The sequence below is a fragment of the Maniola hyperantus genome, chromosome 11 (assembly GCF_902806685.2).
Source record: "Maniola hyperantus chromosome 11, iAphHyp1.2, whole genome shotgun sequence".
In the NCBI taxonomy this organism is placed as follows: domain Eukaryota; kingdom Metazoa; phylum Arthropoda; class Insecta; order Lepidoptera; family Nymphalidae; genus Maniola; species Maniola hyperantus.
Window position 1 is genome coordinate 45,109 of NC_048546.1, and position 20,177 is coordinate 65,285.

General features: G+C 46.2%; 1 protein-coding gene across 1 annotated transcript in view; it reads right to left on the reverse strand.

Annotated features, from left to right (window-relative positions):
- Window positions 1-19,678, reverse strand: part of LOC117986639 (uncharacterized) — a 40,293-nt gene extending 20,615 nt beyond the window's left edge. Inside the window, exon 1 of the mRNA XM_034973512.2 lies at window positions 19,541-19,678. Coding sequence (XP_034829403.2) covers window positions 19,541-19,606 — 66 coding nt within the window. The 5' untranslated portion in view covers window positions 19,607-19,678. The remainder of the gene's footprint in view (window positions 1-19,540) is intronic.
- Window positions 19,679-20,177: the final 499 nt, after the last annotated feature.

Genomic DNA, 20,177 nt, shown 5'->3' on the forward strand with positions numbered 1-20,177 from the left:
CGTAAGACGAATCAATAAGAGGCAGCAACCTGTTACGTCCGCACTCCGCACTCCGCACTCCGCCGCCGCGTCCGCACTCCGCACTCCGCACTCCGCCGCCGCGTCCGCACTCCGCACTCGCCTCACACATTAAGTATGTACAAAGAGCTATTCACTAATATTCACGCTGCTATCCAAATAAAGTCCGCCTCTATGTTCTGCAAAAATGAGAAGGCTGAAAAAAGAAAGACAGTGACGGAAGTCGGAGCCTCGCGAAGTTGCAGCACTGCAGCTTGCGACGCATCACAGGCAGAGCTTTGTGCAGCACTGCAGCACGAGGCATTGTACGCAAACCTGCATCTCTCGATAAAGATTAACATTTCCCCTCTGTTAGCAAAAAAATGAATAAAGTCGAGGAAGTAGATTGTCTACAGCTACGGAATACATGACTATAAAATAAATATAAAATAAAAATATTTTTTATTCAATAAAACTTTCACAAGTAACTACTTTTGAATCGTGAAATGCATCTACCACTGGTTTGGAATACCGAGAATTCTCTACCGAGAAGAGCCAGCAAGAGTAGGGCGTCCACGCAAGCATCTCGGCATGGTATGTGGGGATACAGTGTACTGCCTACAGAATCAGACGAGGGTAGGTCGCGACAGTGGAGGCTCTCAGAGCCAGTCACGGGGCGCGGCGGCGCGCGGCGTTAGCGCCTTCGCCACTTGCCTAAGTACTTAATATAATTACTTATCTCAACACATTTTGCGTTACCTACTATATGAAATACCTACTGTTGCTTAGAATCTGAGAAAAAAATACTAGCAAGACAATTTAGTGTACGAGTTCCGAGAATTTAGGACAATAATGAGAACAGGTGCCGTGGAGTGTAGACTTATGAAGTGAGGAGGGGACATGAATATGTATCACACTTGGAATGCAGTGTAGACTTATGAAGTGAGGAGGGGACATGAATATGTATCACACTTGGAATGCAGTGTAGACTTATGAAGTGAGGAGGGGACATGAATATGTATCACACTTGGAATGCAGTGTAGACTTATGAAGTGAGGAGGGGACATGAATATGTATCACACTTGGAATGCAGTGTAGACTTATGAAGTGAGGAGGGGACATGAATATGTATCACACTTGGAATGCAGTGTAAACTTATGAAGTGAGGAGGGGACATGAATATGTATCACACTTGGAATGCAGTGTAGACTTATGAAGTGAGGAGGGGACATGAATATGTATCACACTTGGAATAAATAAATAAATAAATAAAATAAAAATCTTTTTTATTCGTATAAACTTTTACAAGTACTTACGAATAGTCGGATGCATCTACCACTGGTTCGGAATGCCTTTCCTACCGAGAAGAACCAGCAAGAAACTCGGCGGTTGCTCTTTTCAAATATTTGATAAAGGTACAAGATTATGCCATATATAAAATAGTATTTGCAGTATTGTGCGTTGCCGGAACGAGCTGCAGGTCAAATCCACGCTCTTTTATCATTTAGATAATCTTCAATTGTGTAATATGCTTTGTTCAGGAGCATATTTTTAATAGATTTTTTTAAACTTGTGCAAAGGTAAGTCCAAAATAGTTTGCGGGATTTTATTATAAAAGGTAATACCCATACCCACAAATGACTTTTGGACTTTCCTGAGGCGGAAGGCAGGAGCTGCAAGTTTGTCTCTGTTTCTAGTTAGCCTATTGTGTAGATCACCAATTTTCTTGTAACTAAGAATATTTTGTCTTACAAAAATTATGTTATTATAAATATATTGAGAGGCTACAGTAAGGATATCTATTTCCTTCTCTCGAAGGGAATCGCGTGGTCTTAAGTTATAAATTGCGCGTATTGCCCTTTTTTGTAATTCAAAAATTCTCCCAATATCTGCCGCTTTACCCCATATTAAGATTCCATAAAACATAATACTATGGAAGTAAGCAAAATATATTTATTTATTTTTATTTTTCATGTACCAAAATTGTAGTTACAAAGTAATAATAAATTAAGTTACATTGGAAATGCTTATCTCTAAACAGATATTTCTTCCAGCTTCCCATTCAAGGGAATTTTATTAAATTTATACTATCTTTGCGGTTTCCACGTCAGTTAACTGCCGAATCTTTCTAACAGCGTAAGCGGCAGAGCTCAATTTGCTAGCAAGAGTTGATATATGGGTGCCCCATTGAAGCTTCGCATCTAAGGTTATCCCCAAAAATGTTGTAGTCTCTTCTATTTTCAATGTATCGTTATTTATCATTAAATTAATGTTACTTGTGTTCTTTGTATTGGGCAGTGCGAATTCAACACACTTAGTTTTTTTTGCATTGGGATATGGCACTACTTACATCGTCAAAATTGTCTTTATTTCTTTCAACTTTAAAAGACGTATCATCAGCAAATAGTACAATATCGCAAGTATTTTGGACAAAATGTGGTAAATCGTTTATGTATGAAGAACATGAAAGGACCTAGAATAGAGCCTTGAGGAACACCCATTAGTGAGGCTGATAGAATGCAGTGTAGACTTATGAAGTGAGGAGGGGACATGAATATGTATCACACTTGGAATGCAGTGTAGACTTGAAGTGAGGAGGGGACATGAATATGTATCACACTTGGAATGCAGTGTAGACTTATGAAGTGAGGAGGGGACATGAATATGTATCACACTTGGAATGCAGTGTAGACTTATAAAGTGAGGAGGGGACATGAATATGTATCACACTTGGAATGCAGTGTAGACTTATAAAGTGAGGAGGGGACATGAATATGTATCACACTTGGAATGCAGTGTAGACTTATAAAGTGAGGAGGGGACATGAATATGTATCACACTTGGAAAATGGTATATTTGATGGCTTCGAGTAATGAATTCAATGTTTGAACTTGAATTTTCTCAGCTGCCCCAAATCTGAGGGTTGATGAGCCTAGATTCTAGAAGCGACGGAGCTTTCGGCTTTAGACTACATAGAAACATGAACTATTTCACTATTCATAAATAGACTAGCTGATGCCCGCGACTTCGTTCGCGTGGATTTAGGTTTTTAAAATCCCGGGGGAACTCCTTGATTTTCCGGGATAAAAAGTAGCCTATGTCACTCTCTATATCCGTGCAAAAAATCTGGTCGATCCGTTGCTTCGTTGCGATGTGATTGAAGGACAAACAAACACACTTTTGCATTTATAACAAGGGTACTGATACTACGGAAGTCACGGGCATCATAATAATTAGTCTCTAACTGAAGTTAAACACGTGTCACACAGGGTTCAAATATGTTTACAACGTCTGTATAATATTTGTACTAGCAGATGCCCGCGACTTCGTCCGCGTACTGTTTCTCATGAGATCTGAAATTTTCCCGCTGCAAAAGGCCTCACTTGCCTACTCACTCAGTCTCACCTTAAGACACGGAACCCGGAATACCTAAATGCCAATTTTCATATCTCTAACTTCAACATAGGATTTTCATATAATCCTTCCACCCCCATTTTACTCCCTTAGGGGGGAATTTAGTTAGATCCTTTCTTATCTGATACCTACCCCCTAGAAATAGCCTACATTTCAAATTTCAAGTAAAAATAACAATTGTTAAAACTTTTCTATAAAAACATTGCCCCCCTATTTTAACACCCTTAAGGGGGGAATTTCCTAAATTGAATTATACAGATTTTTATTATTTAAAGCCTAACCTACCTAACCTAAATGTCGATTTTCACGTCTCTAACTCCAAAAACATAGGACTTGCATACAACTTTCGACCCCCCCTTAGAGGGGGATTTCGTGATTAGTCAGTCAGTGAGTGGGTGGTATTTCTCTTTTATATATTTAGATAGATGTATGATGCTACACGAAATTACAAGTGTAAGTAAATGGTATGCCCTGTATCGACCAACTCTCTCGAACACCTGTTGCTCCGATGTGTACCTACGAGGCTACGACCTACGAAGCGCGCGACGGCCGACGAGACATCGTCGGGAGACGAGACGTTCTTCCAGCTACAATACACGTTGTTGTCGCACCGAAGCAACTCTCTCGAACACCTGTTGCTCCGATGTGTACCTACGAGGCTACGACCTACGAAGCGCGCGACGGCCGACGAGACATCGTCGGGAGACGAGACGTTCTTCCAGCTACAATACACGTTGTTGTCGCACCGAAGCAACTCTCTCGAACACCTGTTGCTCCGATGTGTACCTACGAGGCTACGACCTACGAAGCGCGCGACGGCCGACGAGACATCGTCGGGAGACGAGACGTTCTTCCAGCTACAATACACGTTGTTGTCGCACCGAAGCAACTCTCTCGAACACCTGTTGCTCCGATGTGTACCTACGAGGCTACGACCTACGAAGCGCGCGACGGCCGACGAGACATCGTCGGGAGACGAGACGTTCTTCCAGCTACAATACACGTTGTTGTCGCACCGAAGCAACTCTCTCGAACACCTGTTGCTCCGATGTGTACCTACGAGGCTACGACCTACGAAGCGCGCGACGGCCGACGAGACATCGTCGGGAGACGAGACGTTCTTCCAGCTACAATACACGTTGTTGTCGCACCGAAGCAACTCTCTCGAACACCTGTTGCTCCGATGTGTACCTACGAGGCTACGACCTACGAAGCGCGCGACGGCCGACGAGACATCGTCGGGAGACGAGACGTTCTTCCAGCTACAATACACGTTGTTGTCGCACCGAAGCAACTCTCTCGAACACCTGTTGCTCCGATGTGTACCTACGAGGCTACGACCTACGAAGCGCGCGACGGCCGACGAGACATCGTCGGGAGACGAGACGTTCTTCCAGCTACAATACACGTTGTTGTCGCACCGAAGCAACTCTCTCGAACACCTGTTGCTCCGATGTGTACCTACGAGGCTACGACCTACGAAGCGCGCGACGGCCGACGAGACATCGTCGGGAGACGAGACGTTCTTCCAGCTACAATACACGTTGTTGTCGCACCGAAGCAACTCTCTCGAACACCTGTTGCTCCGATGTGTACCTACGAGGCTACGACCTACGAAGCGCGCGACGGCCGACGAGACATCGTCGGGAGACGAGACGTTCTTCCAGCTACAATACACGTTGTTGTCGCACCGAAGCAACTCTCTCGAACACCTGTTGCTCCGATGTGTACCTACGAGGCTACGACCTACGAAGCGCGCGACGGCCGACGAGACATCGTCGGGAGACGAGACGTTCTTCCAGCTACAATACACGTTGTTGTCGCACCGAAGCAACTCTCTCGAACACCTGTTGCTCCGATGTGTACCTACGAGGCTACGACCTACGAAGCGCGCGACGGCCGACGAGACATCGTCGGGAGACGAGACGTTCTTCCAGCTACAATACACGTTGTTGTCGCACCGAAGCAACTCTCTCGAACACCTGTTGCTCCGATGTGTACCTACGAGGCTACGACCTACGAAGCGCGCGACGGCCGACGAGACATCGTCGGGAGACGAGACGTTCTTCCAGCTACAATACACGTTGTTGTCGCACCGAAGCAACTCTCTCGAACACCTGTTGCTCCGATGTGTACCTACGAGGCTACGACCTACGAAGCGCGCGACGGCCGACGAGACATCGTCGGGAGACGAGACGTTCTTCCAGCTACAATACACGTTGTTGTCGCACCGAAGCAACTCTCTCGAACACCTGTTGCTCCGATGTGTACCTACGAGGCTACGACCTACGAAGCGCGCGACGGCCGACGAGACATCGTCGGGAGACGAGACGTTCTTCCAGCTACAATACACGTTGTTGTCGCACCGAAGCAACTCTCTCGAACACCTGTTGCTCCGATGTGTACCTACGAGGCTACGACCTACGAAGCGCGCGACGGCCGACGAGACATCGTCGGGAGACGAGACGTTCTTCCAGCTACAATACACGTTGTTGTCGCACCGAAGCAACTCTCTCGAACACCTGTTGCTCCGATGTGTACCTACGAGGCTACGACCTACGAAGCGCGCGACGGCCGACGAGACATCGTCGGGAGACGAGACGTTCTTCCAGCTACAATACACGTTGTTGTCGCACCGAAGCAACTCTCTCGAACACCTGTTGCTCCGATGTGTACCTACGAGGCTACGACCTACGAAGCGCGCGACGGCCGACGAGACATCGTCGGGAGACGAGACGTTCTTCCAGCTACAATACACGTTGTTGTCGCACCGAAGCAACTCTCTCGAACACCTGTTGCTCCGATGTGTACCTACGAGGCTACGACCTACGAAGCGCGCGACGGCCGACGAGACATCGTCGGGAGACGAGACGTTCTTCCAGCTACAATACACGTTGTTGTCGCACCGAAGCAACTCTCTCGAACACCTGTTGCTCCGATGTGTACCTACGAGGCTACGACCTACGAAGCGCGCGACGGCCGACGAGACATCGTCGGGAGACGAGACGTTCTTCCAGCTACAATACACGTTGTTGTCGCACCGAAGCAACTCTCTCGAACACCTGTTGCTCCGATGTGTACCTACGAGGCTACGACCTACGAAGCGCGCGACGGCCGACGAGACATCGTCGGGAGACGAGACGTTCTTCCAGCTACAATACACGTTGTTGTCGCACCGAAGCAACTCTCTCGAACACCTGTTGCTCCGATGTGTACCTACGAGGCTACGACCTACGAAGCGCGCGACGGCCGACGAGACATCGTCGGGAGACGAGACGTTCTTCCAGCTACAATACACGTTGTTGTCGCACCGAAGCAACTCTCTCGAACACCTGTTGCTCCGATGTGTACCTACGAGGCTACGACCTACGAAGCGCGCGACGGCCGACGAGACATCGTCGGGAGACGAGACGTTCTTCCAGCTACAATACACGTTGTTGTCGCACCGAAGCAACTCTCTCGAACACCTGTTGCTCCGATGTGTACCTACGAGGCTACGACCTACGAAGCGCGCGACGGCCGACGAGACATCGTCGGGAGACGAGACGTTCTTCCAGCTACAATACACGTTGTTGTCGCACCGAAGCAACTCTCTCGAACACCTGTTGCTCCGATGTGTACCTACGAGGCTACGACCTACGAAGCGCGCGACGGCCGACGAGACATCGTCGGGAGACGAGACGTTCTTCCAGCTACAATACACGTTGTTGTCGCACCGAAGCATTTAAGTTATACATAATATCTACCTACTTACTCCTATACAGTTAATAATATAATATAATGTACGTTTGAAGTGTGACGTGTGACGTGTGACGTGTGACGTGTGACGTGTGACGTGTGACCACATGTGAGTACCGACACCGAGGTAGTATCTGCAATGACTTCTATGTATACTCCCAGTCAAGTCATCGGTTATCTATCGCACACATGATCATATACCTATTTATATATTATAATTATTATAAGTGTTATCTACAACGTTAGATTATTATAATTGTGTTATGATTTGGTAATGTATGGAAATGATTGTAGGTCCGACATTGAGTGATAAGACAAGCGTACGTACGTAAGTGACAACAACAAACAAGCTCAGCGGCGAGGTCACATCACACGCAATCATAGATTAGGTGCACTGTGCAGCATCGCGACTGGCGAGATGCTGCAGTGGACCGCGGCTCGGGGTGACGTCACCGCGCAGCCTTCACCCCACACGTCGACATCAAACTCAATACCTAACGTATTCATCATATTTTATCATAATATTACCCTTTTTTGTAAAACGATATGAATACAAGGAAATCACTACGATGAGTCACTGACAATAAAATTCGTAAGTTCGCGCCAAAAATTGCGGAACTCACTTGTGCTTTTCTACGTACAGCAGGCATCGACGTGAACACGAGGACGGCTGACTGCTGACCTAATGAAGAGGGGAGGCAACTGCCACTCAACCCGTCGGCGACTGAGACAAGAGGGTCGCCGCACCTTCACACGTGTCCCGCGCGACACGACACCGGCTAGCGACTACTGTGCTGCACTGCAGCACTGCAGCACTGCAGCACTGGGCACGCAGCACGCGACTCACTCGCTGTCGGAATATGGATTTTGTAACACATCAGCGTAAGTCCCATTTGTTCCGTACACCTTGACGTCATCGGACAAAATGAGACAAGTCCTGATTAGTTCCATATAGAACTGAACACATACTAGCATTTCACCTCGAACTTGCTTTTCTTTAACGTCATCGGGATCATTGTCAGGGTCCCGTGGGCACCCGGGGGTCCCGTGGGCACCCGGGGGTCCCGTGGGCACCCGGGGGTCCCGTGGGCACCCGGGGGTCCGTGGGCACCCGGGGGTCGGGCACAGAACCCTCACACTGATCCTGATCATATTCCGACACGAAAAAATGTTTGTTTATTTTGTTCGATAGAACCATACATTGGTTTCGCTACGCTCGATAGAACAATTACAGAAAGAAAAATGTCAATTGTTGTACGGAACAACTTAGCATAAAATAGTTTCATCTTGCACGATGACATCAGGTTATAGAACAAATGGGATTTACCCCTTGTATCCTACTGTGCAACTACAATAGCTCTACAATACTGAATACTACGGTTATCTTCTGTCTAATTAGGTATAGTACGCGACAGGTCAAGGTGGCGATCGGGGGATGAGGCGGGGGACACCCCGTAAACTGCACGTCATCCGCACTCGCCCGCAGCGGCTTAGCGCGGGGGCTGCACGGGCGGGGCGTTACCTCCCCGATTGCCATATCGACCTGTCGCGGATTACAATTATTAAGGTATGGAAAACAAGGTAAACTCAAAGGTAAAACAAACTCTCGAGACGATACTTTGACAGCTATTTGACACAAACAGTACTTAACCAAACCACAAAACGAACGAGAAACCTACCTACAAATTATATTGTTAGTCTCTCAGAAGTCAGACTTCGTTTGGACTACGAAGCCATGAGATACATTTGACGACATGCTAAGAAGTCAAGTAAAATTCAGTAGTTGGTTTTGTAGTCGGACGACAGAGAGAACCTCCGCAACCAACACTACTCAGTAAGTAGGTCAACAGTCCCACGCGCTCGGACAATGGAACAACTCATTAAAACATCAATTGTTTGTGATCAATCAACAATTAATTACTTTACTTGATGCAATGCGCTAATTTATTTGCAATTTTCCATTAAGATACAATGTAGGTACTTTATATAAACGGGCAACGTCGCGAGGACGGAGGAGCACTAACTTTCTAAATAGTTTTCAATTCCCATCCTGCGTTGCATCATCGAAGTCATCGAACGACAAACGGTTCATCCTCGTTGTGCTACTCGTGAGATGAAAGGAACGCCGCCGCCTCGACCGATCCTCTCTCGTCTCTACAGTACGTGAAGCATTCCTATCTATCCCTGTGTCTGTGTCTGTGTCTGTGCTGTGTAGTGTGTACGCCGTACGGTAGAGCTTTAAACCACGCAACGGATTTTGATGCGGCTTTCGACAATAGATAACAGTGAGCCAAGAGAAAGGTTTCTACGTATAGTTTAATATTGTTTCGTGTTAATTTGTTGAGATATGACGAGATACCTAGTTGTTCCAAATGTAGGAAGAGATCAAGGTGCAATAGAGCTTTTTTAGCTTTCAAAGAAAATGCTGTTTTATTGTTTTGAAATATAACAAATAACTACACTGAGTACCAGTTCCGAGCCGGACCCCGTCACTAGTCTAATACCTACTGATGTTATTGTAAGTTTGTTTGTAGGCAGTAATCTCTGGAACTACAAAAACGATTTTGAAAATTGTTTCACCAGAAAGCTGCTTCATTGTTCCCGAGAGACAGGCTATATTTTATTTAAAAAAAATTAGAGATCTCTACGAAAATTGTAATAAGCTACCCGTGCGCAGCCGGGGCGGGTCGCTAGTGTCGAATATCCCAGTTCAAGTTCGCCTGGAATGTATTCAGTGCGACGAAGTACTGAGCACATCTCTCTTCTCCTAACTGACCGGAAGTTAGAATGCTAAATGAGCATAATTACAACATGGCTACTAACTAACTAACTAACTACTGGCGTTGCGCATCATGCGATCAGATTCACACTAAATATTATTGTCTGCTATAATGAATCACCGACTCAAATGTTGGTGGCCAAGCTGAATATTATATTGATTTTAAATTGGTAGTCCTTGACGACAAATTAAAATGTAGGTAGGTACAGTAGGTAAATTATAGGCCAATGAACACCAATGTATCGATTCATATTTTTTAAAGGGCAACCGCCAATTTTTTTCTGGTTCTTCTCCGTACCTATGTTCTCCGTAGATTCACTTGAAGTTTCGAAAGCCCTTTGTAAAGTTAATTAAATAGGTAAAAACTTTTTACTCTGTGTTCTAAAGCTACCTATTTCAAATGATCAATTGATTAGCATCCGTCTCTTTCTCGTATCAACACGAGTAGCTAACCAAGGTGCTTTGCTCACAACTGGCAAGTGGGCAGTGGCACAGCTCGAGCAGAGCGTCACTGCCCAGCGCGCAGCGGGAGCAGCCGACGAGGTCCAAGAGGAGTGTTGACCTCTGCCGGCCTCCGCCGCACGAGTGCCAGCTCCCCGCGCCCCGCGCCCCGCACCCCGCGCCTTCCACAAACAGATAAGTATTGCTCGACAAGTTTTTGTTGAGCGGAAACTTATTATAAACGGTTCTTTATCTTTTTGTACAAATTCTTACTTCAAGTTCTAAGAACTTTAACTGAAGATAATTGTATTGCAGCGCTTCGTACGTTTTAGCTAAGAACCTACTTAGTATGTCAAAGATGAATCGGTAATTGAAATTTTTTAAAACACGACTAGACTAAGCAAAAGGTAAAACACGACTAGACTAAGCAAAAGGTAAAAGGAACAAATAACCTGCGCCGGTGTTCAAATAAAAGCTTACAATTATTTACAGATAGGTATCAAAGATTAGAGCAGCTTCGTCAACACTTTTGGGCTCGGTGGAGCAAAGAATACATTGGCGAATTACAAAAACGTGGAAAATGGCGCTCTTGTCAAAACGAAGCTCTTAAAGTAAATGGCCTTGTATTATTGAAGGATGACCAGTTACCGCCTCTAAAATGGAAATTGGGGCGCATAGTTACTTTATTTCCTGGTGCTGATGGCGTAAGCAGAGTGGCAGACATCAGAACATCTACTGGGATAGTACGTCGCGCTTTTAGCAAGATATGTCCATTGCCAGATGACGTTCCTGTTGAAAGCGAGCTTTCAACGCGCGGGGGAATGTTCGGGTGAGCGGGGTGTTCCCACCCCACCCCGATTGTCATCTCAACCTTTACCTTTTAGAAGACTATTTTACAAACTTTCGGTGGTTTAACTGATAAATAAATCAATTGTTATCTAAATTTCTATGATCTCGGTGAATGTATAAACATACCAGAAGTGAAGTTAAATATGAACCACGACACACAGCGGCTTATCGAGAGTTTTGCCTTTCATAATAACCTTACTGCAATATTAACTTGATTAGGGCACAATTGCTATTGAAACCACTCAATCAGAAATGCGACCTAAACACAAAAACATTTAATAGTCGAATGAGTCTGAGGTAGAAACACAGACTGCCTTAAGAATCATCAAACACTCGCTTTTATACCAATCGATTCAAGATGGTGATGCAACACATCACGTGACTTCTGTCAGAGATAATTAATTATTATAAGTGCGCTAACAAATGATATTAAAGTCTGTGTTAAATTAAAAAGCTTGAACTCAGAGTGTTATTCAAATAAACACCTTACATATATACAATGAACCGACGATCCATCGTGGCATCAACACAAGATATACAATGAACCGACGATCCATCGTGGCATCAACACAAGATATACAATGAACCGACGATCCATCGTGGCATCAACACAAGATATACAATGAACCGACGATCCATCGTGGCATCAACACAAGATATACAATGAACCGACGATCCATCGTGGCATCAACACAAGATATACAATGAACCGACGATCCATCGTGGCATCAACACAAGATATACAATGAACCGACGATCCATCGTGGCATCAACACAAGATATACAATGAACCGACGATCCATCGTGGCATCAACACAAGATATACAATGAACCGACGATCCATCGTGGCATCAACACAAGATATACAATGAACCGACGATCCATCGTGGCATCAACACAAGATATACAATGAACCGACGATCCATCGTGGCATCAACACAAGATATACAATGAACCGACGATCCATCGTGGCATCAACACAAGATATACAATGAACCGACGATCCATCGTGGCATCAACACAAGATATACAATGAACCGACGATCCATCGTGGCATCAACACAAGATATACAATGAACCGACGATCCATCGTGGCATCAACACAAGATATACAATGAACCGACGATCCATCGTGGCATCAACACAAGATATACAATGAACCGACGATCCATCGTGGCATCAACACAAGATATACAATGAACCGACGATCCATCGTGGCATCAACACAAGATATACAATGAACCGACGATCCATCGTGGCATCAACACAAGATATACAATGAACCGACGATCCATCGTGGCATCAACACAAGATATACAATGAACCGACGATCCATCGTGGCATCAACACAAGATATACAATGAACCGAAAGCTTAATTTGCTGTAAACCGCTGAAACTGGTCGAATCTGTATGATTTAAACACACAAATCCTAAAACACACTCGACGCACGTTTCGCCCCGACACCGGAGCATCCTCAGGAGATGTAGGCCTCACAACGCACATTGTACATCATGGACTTCCGCAAAGTAACGCCTGCTTCTATACATATGTACATCAGCACAAGACACATGACGAAGTCCTTGGCCTATTGATTTGTAGTAAGTACAACCGAAATTGACAAACGAGACATGAGTAGTTGAGGAGCTCTACACACTTACAAGATACAGGTCTATAGGTACTTAACATTTATTGTAATTCGTTAGGTACGTAGTGACATGGCACAGAAGCAGCTCACTTCTGAAGCATTTCGTCTATTGTATCTATTTTCATGAAATGTTTGCTTCAAACTGTAAACTAATGTCAATTCCTGCACTAAACGAAATTCACGCAAAAATAGCTTGAAATCTTATCTACATAATATATACCTTATATAAAATAAAAAGCTGACTGACTGAGAAATTCTTCGCCTTCTTGGAAAGCTTTTTAATAATCCTTACTTACTTTCATATAAAAATGGCAATCACAGCCGTACCAACAACCGTAAGGTCAAACTGAGCATCACATTAGATCGCTTAAATGCCATTGTAGTGTTTGTGGGTCACTGGAATGATCAACCCGTAATCTGAGGAGCCTCGTGTCGCCTGTCTCGACTCTCAGCAGTCAGCAGCATGCGAGTAGTGACGCGTGACGCCACACTCGCTATCACTCACGTACGTAGCGACTACTCGGAATCTGAGGAGCCTCGTGTCGCCTGTCTCGACTCTCAGCAGTCAGCAGCATGCGAGTAGTGACGCGTGACGCCACACTCGCTATCACTCACGTACGTAGCGACTACTCGGAATCTGAGGAGCCTCGTGTCGCCTGTCTCGACTCTCAGCAGTCAGCAGCATGCGAGTAGTGACGCGTGACGCCACACTCGCTATCACTCACGTACGTAGCGACTACTCGGAATCTGAGGAGCCTCGTGTCGCCTGTCTCGACTCTCAGCAGTCAGCAGCATGCGAGTAGTGACGCGTGACGCCACACTCGCTATCACTCACGTACGTAGCGACTACTCGGAATCTGAGGAGCCTCGTGTCGCCTGTCTCGACTCTCAGCAGTCAGCAGCATGCGAGTAGTGACGCGTGACGCCACACTCGCTATCACTCACGTACGTAGCGACTACTCGGAATCTGAGGAGCCTCGTGTCGCCTGTCTCGACTCTCAGCAGTCAGCAGCATGCGAGTAGTGACGCGTGACGCCACACTCGCTATCACTCACGTACGTAGCGACTACTCGGAATCTGAGGAGCCTCGTGTCGCCTGTCTCGACTCTCAGCAGTCAGCAGCATGCGAGTAGTGACGCGTGACGCCACACTCGCTATCACTCACGTACGTAGCGACTACTCGGAATCTGAGGAGCCTCGTGTCGCCTGTCTCGACTCTCAGCAGTCAGCAGCATGCGAGTAGTGACGCGTGACGCCACACTCGCTATCACTCACGTACGTAGCGACTACTCGGAATCTGAGGAGCCTCGTGTCGCCTGTCTCGACTCTCAGCAGTCAGCAGCATGCGAGTAGTGACGCGTGACGCCACACTCGCTATCACTCACGTACGTAGCGACTACTCGGAATCTGAGGAGCCTCGTGTCGCCTGTCTCGACTCTCAGCAGTCAGCAGCATGCGAGTAGTGACGCGTGACGCCACACTCGCTATCACTCACGTACGTAGCGACTACTCGGAATCTGAGGAGCCTCGTGTCGCCTGTCTCGACTCTCAGCAGTCAGCAGCATGCGAGTAGTGACGCGTGACGCCACACTCGCTATCACTCACGTACGTAGCGACTACTCGGAATCTGAGGAGCCTCGTGTCGCCTGTCTCGACTCTCAGCAGTCAGCAGCATGCGAGTAGTGACGCGTGACGCCACACTCGCTATCACTCACGTACGTAGCGACTACTCGGAATCTGAGGAGCCTCGTGTCGCCTGTCTCGACTCTCAGCAGTCAGCAGCATGCGAGTAGTGACGCGTGACGCCACACTCGCTATCACTCACGTACGTAGCGACTACTCGGAATCTGAGGAGCCTCGTGTCGCCTGTCTCGACTCTCAGCAGTCAGCAGCATGCGAGTAGTGACGCGTGACGCCACACTCGCTATCACTCACGTACGTAGCGACTACTCGGAATCTGAGGAGCCTCGTGTCGCCTGTCTCGACTCTCAGCAGTCAGCAGCATGCGAGTAGTGACGCGTGACGCCACACTCGCTATCACTCACGTACGTAGCGACTACTCGGAATCTGAGGAGCCTCGTGTCGCCTGTCTCGACTCTCAGCAGTCAGCAGCATGCGAGTAGTGACGCGTGACGCCACACTCGCTATCACTCACGTACGTAGCGACTACTCGGAATCTGAGGAGCCTCGTGTCGCCTGTCTCGACTCTCAGCAGTCAGCAGCATGCGAGTAGTGACGCGTGACGCCACACTCGCTATCACTCACGTACGTAGCGACTACTCGGAATCTGAGGAGCCTCGTGTCGCCTGTCTCGACTCTCAGCAGTCAGCAGCATGCGAGTAGTGACGCGTGACGCCACACTCGCTATCACTCACGTACGTAGCGACTACTCGGAATCTGAGGAGCCTCGTGTCGCCTGTCTCGACTCTCAGCAGTCAGCAGCATGCGAGTAGTGACGCGTGACGCCACACTCGCTAGCACTCACGTACGTAGCGACTACTCGAAATCTGAGGAGCCTCGTGTCGCCTGTCTCGACTCTCAGCAGTCAGCAGCATGCGAGTAGTGACTACTCGGAATATGACATATCGGCGTGTGCTCCACACTCCACACTCCACACTCCACACTCCACACTCCACACTCCACACTCCACAGGCCGCTCGGCCGCTCTTGATGATACAGATAATGTAATGCACACTTTGGCACACACGTGCACGGGGCAAGGCAAAACGGGTCACGCATATTCCGTTGTAGGAATTGCTTAGGCCTTAGATCACACTAACGAGCGGATTAGTAGGCGCTTCGTTCACAGAACATGTTACATAGAAGGTACTATTTCGGCGTCGCTAGTGCTGATGTAGCGATATTGCCGTCAACGATCTCTTCCTTCGTTTGTTCCCCTTTGTATCGTCTCATGTATCGAATCATGAGTCGGAGCAGACCTTGTATGAAGTGTTTCGCACTAAACACAGTTTTACCAGTCTCTATCAGCTTCACGATTATTCGTGGTAATTTCACCAAGTTTCTCATCAGTTCGACTGAAGAGACTGCAACCTTGCATGCTGGAACTTCAGACTGATTGGATTCGTTTTAGATCTCTTTTGTTGTCGTGTGCTGAATTGAATCTTTTCCTTCATAAAGTGGCTCACAAATGGACGCATTTGAATATCTAAGCGTGCATGGCTGGATGCCAGGGGTTCCTCGCCGTCAACGCATTTTCGGTCGAGACTCGAGAGCGCGCGGCGACAGTAAACGAATACCAATTGAGGAAATAAACAGTTCTCGTCAATTGAGAATGCAGATCGACGACGCTTTCCTAAGAAAGTTAACTGAGTCCATGTTATGGCGTCGATGGATAAATGTTGCCGTGATTTCTTTATCGGTTGGACGGGTAGGAGGAAACCGTTTCGACGAGTTCATGAAACTAGTTTTTACACATATTTTGAAAACAGGTTTAAATAATGGTTAGCTTTTCCCGATGTGCCCGCGTAATTAATAGATGAAAGGTAGTAGGTAGTAACGACGATGAGATTTTGCAAGCAACGGCAACTTCATCGCCAAGGAAAGGAATGTGGATCGGTTTCGTGCCTGCCGCCTATCGGCCGCGGCGATATCATAACGAGGAATGTAAACAGCCGCGCGTGATTGATGACATAAGCTCGAGACAGAGCACAGAGCACAGAGCACAGAGCACGGCGCGACAGACGCCCGTGCAGTACGCGCTACAAATTACAATAATTGATGTGAACATTCGACAACGACCTCAAAGGTCAAGCTCCTCGCATCAGTCGACCTCATTTGGAAATTAGAACCGATAGATAGTAAGATTTTTAGTCTTTCCATTAGGTAATAATAACTAGCTATTTATTATTTTATTATCGTTATTCTTAGGTAGGTATTCATAATTTTTTTTGCGATTATTAATAAATATGATCAATTTTAATAAAGTTAAATTCATCGATGAAGGAATGAGGATAGTTTACCTATTTGCAATGTTGCATGAGTAATCGAAAATTAGTACGAGCTATAAAACTCCATCGTCATCACTCGAAACCAAAATGACTAAGAATTTGTTTGAACAAAAACCTACCATTCAGTTTATTTAAACTGCAGTTTTTCCTTTACTATGTACAATATGCATAATGTTATTATTTAAGGTAACCACTGAGTTAACTAAAAGTATCCACATGAAGCTCTATGACTCTTGAAAATGAAACTTGAAAGCTTTGAAAGTCAAAACAAATATTTTTTAATCTTAGATCTTCACTATAATATCAATGGCATAGGACATCCCAGACATAGGACATCCTAGACATAGGACATCCCAGACATAGGTAGAAGGCCTCGCAGCTCCTGGAGTTGAGACTTCATCTTCTCAAAAATGCAAAACTTTCCAATCGGGCAGGAGTTATGAGAAACCTCTGGTGGTTAGTAAGGATATGAATGTCGCCTCTAAATGCTAAAAGCTCGCTTAGCGATAGTCTTATCGCGATGCTTTGACCAACATTAATACTGAGACTGACGAATTATCACGAATGTCATAATATTAAAATATATTAAATTAAATTAAATAATAATTAATTAATTATTAAATTAAATATATTAGCATAATGTGTAATAATTACTAAATGTAAATGGTTCTGTTAGAGCTCGTACAACAGCAACTTATATTTAGTATCCACAACAGATACCTAGCTGAGTTTGAGCCTTTTCCTGCCCGAGAAGCAGTAGAAGACGTTGGATCAACAAATAAAACAAATTCTGTTGTGTTCTATTCCACTATAAATCTAAATATATAAAAGGAAAAGGTGACTGACTGACTGACTGACTGACTGAATGAATGACTGACTGACTGACTGATCTATCAACGCACAGCTCAAACTACTGGACGGATCGGGCTGAAATTTGGCATGCAGATAGCTATTATGACGTAGGCATCTGCTAAAAAAAGGATTTTTGAAAATTCAACTCCTAAGGGGGTGAAATAGGGTTTTGAAATTTTGTAGTCCACGCGGACGAAGTCGCGAGCATAAGCTAGTCGATAATAAAGTTGTACTAAGACTTTTTGCTTGCGAGGTGACACTCGCACACCAACGGGATCTGTAGTTTTGTTGGAATGCACCGACTTATATAGGAGAATGTTTGCCAGTAGGTTACGGTATGTTTCACCACTATCAGCTGTTGTTGAGGAGTTTACCACAACGTCGGTGAGTCATGGCTAATCGCGCCTACGATGCCTCTCGAGGGCCCACAGCTAACACCTGCTCGTTAATCATTACATTTCCGATTACATTGCAATATAATGTGATAAGTGAAACATATCACATTGTAGACAAACAAATGTAGGTAAATGCCGTAAAGTAATAAATATTTTAATCAGCTATTTGGGTCACACATCACAACTACCCTGCAGGATGAAATGTAGGAAAAGTCAATTTGCCGAAAATGAGTTTTCGTGACGCTATCTACTCGAGATAGCGTCTTCGACGTAACGGCTTTAACAATTATTTCATGTTCAAGGGTCGACAAGCGCCTAAAGAAGCTTGAAATGATTTGGTCGGGAATACGGAGCATTGTGGTGAGTGGTGGCCTTTCTCGAGGCGAACAAAGGAGCACGTGCAGGTATATAGTAGCATCGGGCCCTCACCACCCCTCACCACCCCTCACCACCCTCGCCCTCACCGCTCGAGAACCAAAACTTTTTAATTGGGTTATTTCGACTCCTTGACGAAGGTTTATACCTATTATGAAAACTTGTGCAGTTTACGACTATTGGAAGTTTTTTGCAAAATTTTATTCTACCTACCTATCACATATCTACAATAACTTGAATGTTTCAATATGTAAGTTTTGGGTCTTTGGTGTAAATTGCTCAAGGATTGGACACATTGGATAAAAATTCCCCGATGAAAAAAAATCTGATTACCTACTGTTCCAGTTATCTAAATTTTATAATAAACTTTAAAACTATTTTTGGTCTCGTGTGGTTACTACAGTGCAGTACCGCCATATTATTCGGTACATACCTACACTACATTGAATATGTACATCTGTCCTCACACTATTGCTTGGTTTTGGCTTCTTATATTATTTTAAATGCCACTGATATTTTAAGTCATCATGATCTACCAATAGCCGGCTCATTACAGAGCACAGGTCACCTCTCAGAATGAGAAGGGATTTGGCCAGTCTATCCAGAGACTTCACACATCTTTGAGAACATTATGGAGATCTTTCAGGCATACAGGTTTCCTCACGATGTTTTCCTTCGCCGTTAAAGCAAGAGATATTTAAATTACTTAGTGCGACATAACTCCGAAAAGTTAGAGGTGCGTGCCCGGGATAGATTCCTCGAGCTCCGCTTAGGAGGCGGACGTCCTAACTAGACTTAGCTTTTATTTTAAGTACTAGGTGGTACATTCATATATAAGTTCGTTAGTATCAGAGACTGTGGTGACAACAAAGAGCTTTATTGTCACTGTGAGTTGTGACACCGAGCCACTTTCCAGGCTACGTTTACGTTATCGCGTAAATAATGTATAGCGAAAATCGCTTCCAAATGTTCCTGGACGCCGAGACTCGCTGATGGGTTTGGAGAACGGGTGAAGTTTGTACATTTTAATTGATGTTTTGACGATCGAAGGCGGGGAGGACTGTGAGGCAGGCGGGCGAGCTTACCGCGAAGGCGATGTTGATGAAGATGAAGATCTTGTCGGCGGTGCAGAGCCCCCGGGCGCAGGCCATGGCGCGTGTCACCGCGGCACTCGCGCACTGCACATGGGAGCGGACCGCGCGCGCGTGTGCCTCGCAGCGCGCCTCGTAAGGCACTGGCAGGCGGCCCGGCAGCGGGGCGCGGGGCGGGGCGCGGAGCACCCTGCGCGCTCGAGGGTGCCGCTGCCGGCTGCACCACGCCTCTCGGTTGTTGAGCTCACTTCGGCCACATGAGTAGATACTAGATACCTACTCGTGTACTTCGGCGCTCTAACGTTACACTTACAACTGTCGAGGTTGTCTGTGGGGACTCTGAGGAAAAGCCTACTGCCTCCCAATACAATATGTAGGTACCTACTATTGGTTGGTCCTACCATCGAAGCAACTCGGAGCGTACAGGTGCCAGGCCGGCACCACGGAGGAGCAGCAGCGAAGATCACAGCTGTGTTAGTGACGTCTAGCCCCCAAGGCAGAGGGCAGGGGAGAGTGAGCATAAGGAAGAGACAAAATAATTTGTAGGGAGTCAAGAAGGCGCCCCGGAAAATGCCAAGAGCAAGTACCGAACGGGCGCCCTCCCGCGATTCGGCCCATATAACCGAGAGGT